At 43.7% G+C, this 13,542-nt stretch overlaps 1 protein-coding gene across 1 annotated transcript in view; it reads left to right on the top strand.

The window, feature by feature from the left end:
• The window catches only part of SLC16A12 (solute carrier family 16 member 12), a 58,116-nt gene extending 44,862 nt beyond the window's left edge, over nt 1-13,254 (top strand). The window contains exons 6-8 of the mRNA XM_045024909.1: nt 2,643-3,234; nt 5,646-5,905; nt 11,886-13,254. Coding sequence (XP_044880844.1) covers nt 2,643-3,234; nt 5,646-5,905; nt 11,886-12,148 — 1,115 coding nt within the window. The 3' untranslated portion in view covers nt 12,149-13,254. The remainder of the gene's footprint in view (nt 1-2,642; nt 3,235-5,645; nt 5,906-11,885) is intronic.
• Nucleotides 13,255-13,542: the final 288 nt, after the last annotated feature.

Genomic DNA, 13,542 nt, shown 5'->3' with positions numbered 1-13,542 from the left:
ACATTGGTTTGGCTGAGGTCTGAGCGAGTCAGTAATGTCCGCCAGCGCGCCTTTAAACGGCCAAATGCACATTCCACCACCATTCTGCACTTGCTCAGCCTGTAATTGAACAGATCCTGACCACTGTCCAGGCTGCCTGTGTATGGCTTCATGAGCCATGGCATCAAGGGGTAGGCTGGGTCCCCCAGGATAACGACAGGCATTTCAACATCCCCAACTGTTATTTTCTGGTCTGGGAAGTAATTCCCTTGCTGCAGCCGTTTAAACAGAGTAGTGCTTCTGAATACGCGAGCGTCATGAACCCTCCCTGGCCATCCCACGTGGATGTTTGTGAAACGTCCCTTGTGATCCACCAGTGCTTGCAGCACCATTGAAAAGTACCCCTTCCGGTTTACGTACTGGGTGCCCTGGCGCTCCGGTGCCAAGATAGGGATATGGGTTCCATCTATCGCCCCCCCACAGTTAGGGAATCCCAGTGCAGCAAAGCCATCCACTATGGCCTGCACGTTTCCTAGAGTCACAACCTTTCGTAGCAGCAGCTTAGTGATTGCTTTGGCTACTTGCATCACAGCAGCCCCCACAGTAGATTTTCCAACTCCAAATTGATTCCCGACTGCCCGGTAGCTGTCTGGCGTTGCAAGCTTCCACAGGGCTATCGCCACTCGCTTCTCTACTGTGAGGGCTGCTCTCATCTTGGTATTCTGGCGTTTCAGGGCAGGGGCAAGCAAGTCACAAAGTTCCATGAAAGTGCCCTTACGCATGCGAAAGTTTCGCAGCCACTGGGAATCGTCCCACACCTGCAACACAATGCGGTCCCACCAGTCAGTGCTTGTTTCCCGGGCCCAAAATCGGCATTCAATGGATAGAATCTGCCCCATTACCATCAGGATCTCCAAAGCGCGGGGGCCCGCGGTTTGAGAGAATTCTGTGTCTACGTCCTCATCACTGTCATCGCCGCGCTGCCGTATCCGCCTCCTCCTAGCCTCGGTTTGAAAGTCCTGGTTCACCATATACTGCACGAGAGTGCGCGAGGTGTTTAAAACATCCACGATTGCAGTATTGAGCTGAGCAGGGTCCATGCTTGCTGTGCTATGGCGTCTGCACAGTTCACCAAGCAAAAAAGGCGCGAAACGGTTGTCTGCTGCTTTCAGGGAGGGAGGGGTGAGGCTGTACCCAGAACCACCCGCGACAATGATTTTTGCCCCATCAGGCACTGGGATCTCAACCCGGAAATGCCAAGGGGTGGGGGAGGCTGCGGGAACTATGGGATAGCTACGGGATAGCTACCCACAGTGCAACGCTCCAGAAATCGACGCTAGCCTCAGACCATGGACGCACACCACCGATTTAATGTGTTTAGTGTGGCCGCGCACACTCGATTTTATACAATCTGTTTTGCAAAACCGGTTTATGTAAATTCGGAATAATCCCGTAGTGTAGACGTACCCTTAGAGGGCAGTTGAGAACAACACTAGCTTTGTAGTGTCAAAATTCAGTGCCCTTCCTGGGGTTTGGCTTTCTTCACAAAGAAATAAACAATGAGGGAACATAAAGTTCCATTCAAACCTTCCCCCCAAAAGCCACAGGTCCTGCCTCAAGACACTCAAGACCTCTCTTGGTGAGGTAACAAGCTGCTGGTCTCAGTGTGTCAATTTAATCCATTCAGCCCTCTCCCAGCAGAGTCAGCACCTGTTAGCAGGATGGAGTGTTTCAGGTCAACACTGATAGCCTGCTACATCCTGAGAATCTCCCAAGCTTGTGCTTTCTGCCAAAGGCAATGGGAGAGGTACCTGTGTAACTGAGGGTGCCATTTATTTCAAAATGCCAGCCTGGAATAAGTTTCTGTGTCTGATTCAGAAATCCCTGCAGAAATGCCAGCACTGATACTAACATCTGATTCTTGTGCATCTGTCCTTGAAGCTCTGTAGCAAAATCCATGAAATTGTTCCCTGCCCAAATGAATCTAATTAATCTACTAAATAGGAATGGCATCTTGTTCTGAGCCTTTTTAACCTTGGTTCTGAAAGTGGTCACAGCACCTTGAATAAGGACTTTCCCAGGGGATTTAAAACTGCACAGAACTCCAGCCAGTTGAAATGCAGAATTTCTTCATCTTGTCAAAGAAAGTTTCTTGTAGGACATTTTACAGTAGAGAGAAATTCCCTATGCCATCCTTCAGAGATCTGCAAACACACAAATCTGCCCTGAAAATAGATATTTGGGTTTGTAACTGAGTGTAACACCGAGCAATGTACCTGATGCAATCCCACAATCTAAATGGGAGGTCCCTCCATCCCCTGGCACTCAGAGATGCCTGGGTACAGGGCCAGGCTACTAATAACTGGCTGATGATACTGTGCTCCTATCTAGCCTGAGTACGTGTTCATATGCAAAGCTCATCAATCCTCACTGAGCCTCTGCATTGGTACAGATTAGTGAGGTTCAACTATATTTGTTTGACTCGGCATCCCTGTTTTTTTCTTCATGTTTTTATCCCATATTCACTAAATTGCAAAATGTGATAATCCACAAAGGGCCTCTTCATTATTAGTGCTGATGGGAGTGGGTTACTTGGTTTAATTTAATGTATCCTGTTACTTGTATTCAGTATTAAACAACCTTCATTCTGCTTTTTTCCCTAGGACTTGGATTTGCACTTTGTTATTCTCCAGCCATAGCAATGGTGGGAAAATATTTCAACAAAAAGAAAGCACTGGCTTATGGAATAGCCATGTCAGGGAGCGGAATCGGTACCTTCATTCTGGCCCCTGTGGTCCAACTCTTGATTGAACAATTTTCCTGGCGTGGAGCCTTACTCATCTTGGGCGGTTTTGTTTTAAATCTCTGTGTCTGTGGTGCCCTGATGAGGCCTATTACTCTTAAGGAGGACCATAAACACCCTCCTGAGTTTCTTGAACAGGAGTATGTCTCAGAAGCACAGAAGCAAGACTTAAAGCAATTGTCTAGCTGTTCACCTTTATTCAAAGCATGGTCTCATGAATGTCTATGCTGCTGCTCCTGGCAAGAATACAACTTCTTCCTGATTTCAGACTTCATGGTGCTAGCAGTGTCTGTTTTATTTATGGCATATGGCTGTAGCCCTCTTTTTGTCTACCTAGTGCCTTATGCTTTGAGTGTTGGTGTGAGTCATCAGCAGGCTGCCTTCCTTATGTCCATACTTGGTGTCATCGATATCGTTGGTAATATCACCTTTGGATGGTTGACAGACAGAAGGTAACGACAGACCGCAAACTAGTTATAAGCCTTTGCATGTGGGATAGCCAGGTGGAATGCTTGCTAGCGTACATTTTGAGGACATTACAATAGCTTGCGTTATTTTTCCAGTAGATCAGCTCAATTTATGGTATTTATACAATTTTCAGAAATGCTCATTTTTTACCTTAGTTTTCATCTTTGAGTTAACTTATACTTTTAATTTTCATTTTTAGAAATGAATAACATTTGTCCAAAGTTGCTGTTGTCTATAGTGTAAATGCAGCTCAATGTTCAGTGTATATTAAGCATTGCCCTCCGTGCCAGCTCTGTAGAGGATGTGATCTACTACTTCTGCCTTTCTGTCTCATTTGTGCTGCTGTCGTGGCACAAAAGGGATGAAGGATCTGGCACTCTATTGTAATGCATAAACACAAAAGGGCAGAGTTAAGGTTGTATGTGAATCCTAACTTCTGCATTTCCTGAGGTTTTAGTGCTTAGCCGTGTTTTGCTACCTTTACTCTATTGTGACATTTTGTTGTATGCAATGTCTATAATACTGGTGGCGAAGATCAGGTGAGTGTGGCAGTAGGCTATTCTAAAGGTCGTCATACTTATTCTTTCAGTCATCATACTTATTCAGTACACTGGATATTTGAGTCAATGCGAATTGTGGATTTGATTCTTCTCTCACTTACACCACTTTTAACTCCATTGCATCAGTCCTGATTTACACCAGTAAAAGAGAGAAGAGGGAATAAGGACATTTGTCTTATTTTTGCAAAATATTAGGAACAGTCTTAGTGATCTTAGTTATAAATACAGAGGAGTACAGTAACTCCTTGCTTAACGTTGTAGTTATGTTCCTGAAAAATGTGACTTTAAGCGAAACAATGTTAAGCGAATCCAATTTCCCCATAAGAATTAATGTAAATGTGGGAAAGTGGGTGTTAGGTTCCAGGGAAATTTTTTTCACCAGACAAAAGACTATATTATATATACAGTATAAGTTTTAAACAAACAATTTAATACTGTATATAGCAATGACGGGGAGGGATAGCTCAGTGGTTTGAGCACTGGCCTGCTAAACCCAGGGTTGTGAGTTCAGCCCTTGAAGGAGCCACTTAGAGATCTAGGGCAAAATCAGTACTTGGTCCTGCTAGTGAAGGCAGGAGGCTTGATGACCTTTCAGAGTCCCTTCCAGTTCTATGAGATAGGTATATCTCCATATCTGATTGTGAAGCTTGGTTGAGGTGGTGGAGTCAGAGGGTGGAATATTTCTCAGGGGAATGCCTTAGTGCTGAATGATGAACTAGCACTTGGCTGAGTCCTCAAGGGTTAACACATTGTTGTTAATGTAGCCTCTCACACTCTACAAGACAGCACAAATGGAGGGAGGGGAGACAGCATGGCAGACAGAGACACACACTCTGTGTGTGAGAGAGATGTGCATTGCCCCTTTAAGTACACTGACCCCACTCTAAGTACATTGCCTTTTTAAGTGGATCAGCAAGTTGAGACAGCAGCTGCTGCTAGCAAGCTCCCTCTGTCCTGAGCCCTGTCATGTCCCCACCTGCTCTATGGAGATGGGGTAAGTGTGGGGGGAGACACCCTGACATTAGCACACCCTCCCCTTCCCTGCACAGCAAGCAGGAGGCTCCCGGGAGCAGCTCCAAGGCAGAGGGCAGGAGCCGCACATGGCAGTGGTATGGGGAGGGACAGCTGAACTGCCCAGCATTTGCTAGCCTGCTGGGTGGCTGCTGCACAGGGAACTTAGGGGAGCAGGGAGCTGATAGGGGGGCTGCCAGTCCACCCTGGTTCCAAGCCCCCACCAGCTAGCTGCAACGGGCTGCTCTTCCTGCAAGCAGTGGACAAAGCAGGCGGCTGCCAAACAACGTAATAAGGGAGCATTGTGCAACTTTAAACGAGAATGTTCTCTAATTGATCAGCAATGTAACAACGAAACAATGTTAACAGGGACGACTTTAAGTGAGGAGTTACTGTATATGTTATTCAGACAAAGTTTTAAAACAGAGACCAAGGGTTGAATGGGCCTGGAGGTTGAACTATCCTCACCCCACCCAGGGTGGTCCCCAAGAAAACTAAGGCATGTGCATAGTGTATGGAAGCTCACACTGCTGTCTCTACTGTGTGTTCTACAGGTAGATAGAGAACTTCACTATCCAGGTTTGTCAATCCAGCACAGTGTTAGAGCCCTCACTGGCTGGGTTTTGCACTTGGAAAGCTGTGTGGTAAGCCAGACATTAAAACTGTGCAGCATAGAAAAGACAGGGAACAGGTTAACACAGAAAATATCCCAGGACTCAACCATATGTTAATTGCATATGGTAAACTAATAGGTCTGGAAGTGAACAGAAACAGAGAGGAAGTACACATGATTGACTTATCCTTCCTCTTTTTAAAATCTGCAGGTGTCTGAAGAAGTACCGCTATGTTTGCTACCTCTTTGCCGTGGGAATGGATGGCCTCTGTTGTCTTTTCCTTCCTGTTCTTCAAAGTTTCCCTATGCTTGTGCCATTCTCATTTACCTTTGGGTATTTTGATGGAGCCTACGTTACACTGATCCCTGTTGTGACAGCAGATGTAGTGGGAACTGCTTCCTTATCATCAGCCCTAGGGGTAGTGTATTTTCTTCATGCACTCCCTTATCTAGTGAGTCCACCCATTGCAGGTCAGTTCACAGATTACTGTACTGTTTATACTGTTACTCCGGATTTACCTTCTGAAAACTGAATGATTTATTTATCTAGAGCTGGTCAGACGTGGGAAGTAATTTTGTGCATAAATTTTGTTCCATATGTTTCATAGAAATTTCAAACACTGATGAAAAATGTCATTGAAAAATCAAGTTCTGGTAAACGTTGCCCATCTCTAACTTACAGCCATCAAAATTATCCACGTTTGTGGAAAAACACATTAAAGGGTGTGTAGCAGGGTGGACCCCTGCTCCTGGTCTGAAGGGGTTTAAAAGTGGCCTGGCAGGACTTGAGAGCTTCTGCTCTCAAAGCTGGGTTGATTGGGGTGTGGCCCAGCTGCGGCCACTTCCCCAATCAGGCCACAGCTGGCCCCTATAAAAGGCTATGAGCCAGGAGCCCAGACAGTCTCTCTCTGCCTTCGGAGAGAGAAGGGCCTGGCTGCAGGGAGCTAGACAAGGTACCTAGGGTGAAGCAGGGCTGGGGAAAGGCTGAGGAGCTGGGGAAGCTCCAGCCTAGAAAACTCCAGGCTGTGGCCTAGCACAGGGCAAAAGGTACTGGGGGTTGCAGGGGGCAACCTAGGGGTAGGCAAAGGCAGCAGGTCCAAACCCCCTTTGCCGATGATGAGTGCTGGCTACTGCAGTCTGCCCCAGCGAACGGGGCCCAGATAGAGACTGGGCAGTAGCCACTACTGAGGCGAAGTGGGGATAGTAGGGGGTTCCCCTGGGAAGGGGAAACCCAGTTAAAGGTTAAAGGGGCACCACCGGGGTCCTGGGAGGGACACGGGGCCAGTAGCAAACAGTTGGATCACCGGCCTGCAGAGGGCGCTCCAGGGCTGGAAAGAGCTAATTCCCGAGGACAACCAGCAGGAGGCGCCACAGGGGTGAGTCCAACCCGTTACAGGGTGAAAATACAGAGTTTAAAATTATAGAACTGTAGGATTGGAAGAGACCTCCCGAGGTCGTCTAGTCCAGCCCCCTGTGCTCAGGCAGAACCATGTAAACCTAGATCATCCCTGACAGGTGTTTGACCAACCTGTTCTTAAAACCTCCAGTCATGGGGATTATTCTACAACCTCCCTTGGAAGCCTTTTCCAGTGCTTAACTATCCATATAGTTAGAAATTTTTTTCCTAATCTCTAATCTAAATCTCCCTTGCTGCAGATTTAGCCCATTACTTTTGGTTCTACCCTCAGTGGACATGGTCATGGAGAACAATTGATCACTGTCCTCTTTATAAAGGCCCTTAACATATTTGAGGACTGGGTGTCAGGACCACCCCCTGTCTTTTATTCCCCCTCGAAACGAAACATGCCCAGCTTTTTTAACCTTTCCTCGCCGGTCTGGTTTTTAAAAAACTTTTATCATTTTTGTTGCTCACCTCTAGACTAATTCCAATTTCTCCACATTTTCTTAAAGTGTGGCACCTGGCTGGACACAGTACTCCAGCTGAGGGCTTACCAGTGCTGAATAGAGCAGGACATTTATCTCCTGTGTCTTACATACAACACTCCTGTTAACACACCCCAGGATCATATTAGCCTCTTTCACAAATGCAAAACATTGTTGACTCTAATTCAATTTGTCATCCACTGTAACCCTCAGATCCTTTCCAGCAGTATTAGTGCCTAGCCAGTTATTCCCTATTTTGTAGCTGTGCCTTTGATTTTTCCTTCTTACATGTAATATTTTGCGCTTGTCTTTTTTTACTTTAATCTTGTTGAAATCAGACCAATTCTCCAATTTGTCAAAGTAGTTTCAAATTCTAGTCTATGAAAATATTTAATAGTATTGGACACAGGACAAGTACCCCACTAGTTTGACAAGAACCATTTATAACTACTCTTTGATTATGGTCTGTCATCCAGTTTTGCACCCACTTTATAGTAATTTAATCTAGACCACTTATCTCTAGTTTGCTTATGAGAATGTCATGTGGGACTATGTCAAAAGCCGTGCTAAAATGAACATATCACACCTACAGCTCCCCACCCCCATCCATTAGGCCATTAGCCCTGTCAAAGAAGGAAATTAGGTTGATTTGGCATGATTGAGTCTTGACAAATTCATGTTGGCTATTCCTTGTAATCCTGTTATCCTCTAGGTGCTTGCAAATTGATTGTTTCATAATTTGTTCTATTGTCTTTCTGGATACCTATAATTCCCCAGGTCCTCTTTGTTCCCTTTTTTAAAAGATAGGTACTATGTCTGCCCTTCTTCAGTCTTTTGTGACCTCACCCATCCTCCATGGATTCTCAAAGATAATTGCTAATGGTTCTGAGATTATTTCAGATGGTTCCTTAAGTATTCTAGGATAAATTTCATCAGGCCCTGCTGACTTGAAAATATCTAATTTAACTAGATTCATAGATTCCAAGGCCAGAAGAGACCATTATAATTATCTAGTCTGACCTCCTGTATAACGCAAACCATAGAATTTTCTGGAAATAATTCCTAGAATTTTCATATCTTTTAGAAAAAACATCCAATCTTGATTTAAAAATTGCCAGTGGTAAAGCATCTGCCACAACACTTAATACATTGTTCCGGTGATTAATTATTCTTACCATTAAAAAATTACTTCCTGTCTGAACATGTCTAATGTCAACTTCCAGCCATTTGATCCTGTTATATTTTTTTCTTTTGGACTGAAGAACCCATTATCAAATATTTGTCTCCATGTGTAAGTACTTGTAAACTGTAATCAAGTCAACCCTTAACCTTCTCTTTTTTAAGCTAAATAGATAGAGCTTCTTGAATCTGTCTCTATAAAGCAAATTTTCTAATCTGTTAGTCATTCTCATGGCTCTTCTCTGATCCCTCTCCAATTTATCAATATCTTTCTTGAATTGTGGACACCAGAATTGGACACAGTATTCAAGCTGTGGTTGCACCAGTGCCAAATACAGAGGCAAAATAACCTATTCACTACTACTCGAGATTCCTCTGTTTCTGCACCCAAGGATTGCATTAGTCCTTTTGGTTACAACATCACTCAGGGAGTTCATGTTCAGCTGATTATCTACCATGAGCCTCAATTTTTTTTCAGTGTCACAGTTTCCCCGGATAGACTCCCCCATCATGTAAGTACGGCCTATATTCTTTATTCCTTGATGTATTCATTTACATTTAGCCAAATCTAAATCTAAATGTTCTTTAACCTGGTATTTTCCTGTTTTACTTTGTGTTCCTTCCACCTGTTTGTTAATATTTATTGTGTTAAGTATCTGGTCACAGTTTGCGGCTTTAGTGAAGATTGAAGCAAAATAGGCATTAAACGTATCAGCCTTCTTGAAGTCATCTATTATTAGCTCACCTTCCCCATTAAGTAGAGAACCTATATTTTCATTCATCTTTTTCTTGTTCCTAATATATTTATAGAACCTCTTTCCATTGCCTTTTATGTCCCTCACTAGATATAACTCATTTTGTACTTTAGCTTTCCTAATTTAGTTCCTACATGCTTGTGCTATTCTTCCGTATTCCCTCCTTAGCAAGTTGTCTGTTTCCACTTTTAGTAGGATACCTATTTGATATTCAGGTCACTGAAGAGCTCCTGATAGAACCATACTGGCCTCTTGTTATCTTTCCTTCACATTGGGATAGTTAGCTGTTGTGCCTTTAATATTAACTCTTTGAGAAACTGCCAGCTTTCCTGAACTCCTTTTCTGCTTAGATTTTTTTCCCATGGGACCTTACCTATCAGTTCTCTGAGTTTGTTAAAGTCTGCTTTTGTGAAGTCCATTGTCTTTATTCTGCTGCTCTCCTTCCTTCCTTTCCTTAGAATAATGTAATCTATCATTTCATGATCACATTCACCCAAATGGCATGAAGAGCCACAGACAATCCTGATATGAATCCTGTGGAGGTCAGGACATCCATGCAGGGTGCATCCCCTTCTCAGCCCTGGCAACATAGCCCTCTACACTGCAATTAAAAACCCGCGGCTGGCCCATGCCAGCTGATTTGGGCATGTGGGCGCAGACCAAGGGACTGTTTAATTGCTGTGTAGATGTTTAGACTCAGGCTGCAGCCCAAGCTCTGGGACCCTCCTGCCACACAGACGCCCATGACAAATTTTGGTGAGAAAAAAAAACACTTGGAGCAGAGGAGAGCATCTGGCCCATATTAAAAACAAAAGTCCTTCTCCAATATTGGGAAGGAGGTAACAAAGCCAGAAGAGTTAACATGGGTGGTGGGTGAGCCATGGTTCTCAGGGAGGCTAGCCCCTGGCCCAGCCCGCCCCTTCCATCTGAGGCCCCGATCCCTCGCCCTGGTAGCCTGAGTGCCCCCAACCCCAGAATGGCGGGCGGGTGGTGCGCTCCCCCTCTGCCCAAAGCACCGACAAGCGGCCTCAGCCCCGGAGCGCCGGGCGGTGCAGCCCCAGAGCTGTGGGTCCCCCTGCTCTGGGTGGCTCCAGCCACCCCAAGTCCCGGCTACAGGCTGGCTGCCCTAGCCACAGCCACAGCAGGCTTTCCGGAAGAGGAGCAGCCTGCCTGGGCTAGGGCCAGCTAGTGGCAAGCAAAAGGGAGCCTCAGGGGAGAGCATGGGCAGGGCCACACGGGGCTGTCTGGGGAGGCATAGCCTTCCCCAGCCTATGATATGCACCGCCCATGGTAGTTAAGAGCAAACACCTTAGTGTGGCTTTACTTCTCAGTTTGTGTATTTTTATAACATTTTCAAATATTATGAACAGTCCCAATGTGTTCTTCCCTTGTGACTGATCAAAGTAATCTCTCTCTGATGTTTTCATTGTGTTGGTGAGGAAAAGATCCCCGTGGCTTAGTTGTTTTCTAAATTCTATGTAAAATTCATGTGGGCCTTAGCACTAAATGATGGAAAAGAGAAAGGAAAATAAACAAACAGTATTTGAGTCCACTTGAGCCCTGAGCACAGGGCCAATGCATGACCTACACACCACTTGGGTCCCACTTAAGCCCTATTTTGATGGAGTGAATTCAGCACACTAAAAACAAATGGAAATTCAGGGGCATACAATGAAATAATGCAGCACATTGTTATTTAATTGTTTCATGTAGTTCAGCAATATAAAAAGTGCAAAAATGTATCTTTTGCTTTGAAATTAAATAACCCTTGAGTTTTAATCAAAGGATGTTCTTTTATAGACTTTAGGATCCAGAGAGCTTTATCCGTCTATTTCAGAAATGTGGCATGGATTAGGCAGTGGGGTTTACTGTTGAATTTCTTTAGTATGGGCTGGCAATAGTCCATTCAATTCTATTCAGGTTCTTAAGTAGCCATCATCATCACCGGGATATCTGAACACCATATCTCCTGCCAGTTTAGTTTAAATTTCTGGCTTGAAAAATGAAGTAGGGATTAGGACAATGATGTCCTGATCATTCCACAGAAAGGATTTATATCCATTTTGAGTGATGTGGGAAGATCACCGATTCATATTGCCTTTCTTGAATAGCCATAGTACAGTATATATGTCTTTCATTTTGTATTTGCTGTTCACTCCAAGTTCAAATTCACCTCTGCTTTTGATGCTTTTTAATTTGATTTGTCACAGCAAAAATATTAATGGAACATTTCAAGTGATACACAAGCCCAGACAAAGTTTCTGGGTGGGGAACTCATGCACAGAATAGCATTTACTCCCATGATGGCTCTGAGCACATTTCCAGACTGTCAGCTAAATCAATGCTTTTAGAGGATGTTTATATAGGATTGTAGGGAAAACTACAGTGCCCTTTTGTGATGGGGTTATGTTCTGAACAAAAGCTTCTAAAAACTTGAGCTAAGTGTGATGAGATCATTATGTAAGATATTTGTTTTCTTTCCCTGGAGGCAAAATGTATTTTAACTGATGTGTCAGCTATATATGCCTGTCACTTGATCACCATTGTATGTGATAAATTGCAGATTGAATGCTGTACCATACAAGGAGTTTGTAAACTACTAAATACCTTAAAAAATATTTGTTTTCCAATAGGTTGGCTGGTGGATACAACTAGCAGCTACACTGCATCATTCATTCTGTGTGGATTTTCTATGATATTCAGTTCAACATTACTCTGCTTTGCTAGACTAGCAAAGAAAATCAAAAGGACACAGCTGAGGTCACTTACCAGAGATACTGACACAAAACAGCAGAACTGGACAAATGGAACAACAGCTTATTCTGTGTCTGGAGATTTAGACCAAAAGGATGTAGAAATATTGGCCACTGAGGCAAATAGCTACAGCAACAGATGACAAGTGCCATCAAGCTTTGGTATGCAGTACAGCCATGGCTAAGAGAGATGTGACTACACATGCTACACTCGTGAAGATATATTTTCCCAATACAATGAAAGAAACAAGGCATCTTTCAACTAGATTTTTCTCTCATATTTTAGTAGAATAACAACTGTGATTTATACAGCTCTAAAGCAAAGTTAGATACAAATGAGGAAAGTTCTTCAGTTAATGTGTGCAGGATATTTTCTGAGTCAGTAATGCGGGCTCCAGAGATAATAGGGTGAATCTACTGAGGTAATTGATAATAATCAGAGGTAATTCACATGACCATCAAAAAGCAAAACGGAACAATAGAACTTAGGTTGAAACTGTTTTAAAAACAGGGCTGATGAAATAAGCTTTTCAGTGTTGCACTCCGTTTTGTTTATCAGTGGACTGACCAGCAAAAAAATGTTCCAAGCTTATTGGTCTTTTCCAAACATTTGAAAATCACTGTTACAAATGCCAATGCCATTGTTAAGGAATTCTGCAGGAGATTTGTGTTTTAGACCATATAGAACATTATTTCAAAGTATCTCTGAAGCAGCTTTAATTTTACAGTGTGCCTAAATTTTGTACATAACTAGAATGCAGCTTTATGAGAAATACGATTCTTACAGCTCTGTTCCCAAACTTGCTACAAGATATTTGCCCTTTCCCACTTCAAAGGTCCCTGGACACTGGATTTCTAGGGGATAGAGTTCCAGTTCAGGTATTATCTCCTGTTGCCGATCCCTTTTGTGAACAGATGGGAAGGGAGCCTGTGACTGCCATCCCAGCTGGGCTCTAGAGCCCAGTGTGTTTGGTTTGTCCTCCAGGGTTTTTATGCATGGGAGGAGGCAAACTGAAATGTAAAGGAGCCAAAGCAAATTCTCATTGCCTGAAATCCAAACCAGACCCAAACCCAGAGAGGTCCTTCTCCTCTCTAGAACTCCAGGGGCCAGATCCTCAGTGGATGTGAATCCATGATTTACAACAGACGAGGATCTGGCCCTAGTTATTTTTGGCTTGTTTGGGCCAGCAGACAACTGCTGACATTTACTGCTGATTCAGACTTATTGTGTTGGGAAAAAAACAATACAGTTGGGTGCTTCAGAAAAGCTATGGAGTAAATGTAGCTTGTGGGGTGCATTACTGATACATTCATCTATTAAATAATAAAAGAACGAGGAGTATTTGTGGCACCTTAGAGACTAACAAATTTATTTGAGCATAAGCTTTTGTGGGCTAAAACCAACTTCACTGAATGCATACAGTAGGAAATACAGTAGGAAGATATATATACACAGAGGACATGAAACAATGGGTGTTTCCATTCTAACTATAACGAGAGTAATCAGTTAAGGTGGGCTATTATCAGCAGGAGAAAA

The sequence above is a fragment of the Mauremys mutica genome, chromosome 7 (assembly GCF_020497125.1).
Source record: "Mauremys mutica isolate MM-2020 ecotype Southern chromosome 7, ASM2049712v1, whole genome shotgun sequence".
NCBI classification, from domain to species: Eukaryota; Metazoa; Chordata; order Testudines; family Geoemydidae; genus Mauremys; species Mauremys mutica.
Note: the sequence above shows the minus strand (reverse complement) of the source record. Positions and strands in the feature narration are given on the sequence as shown.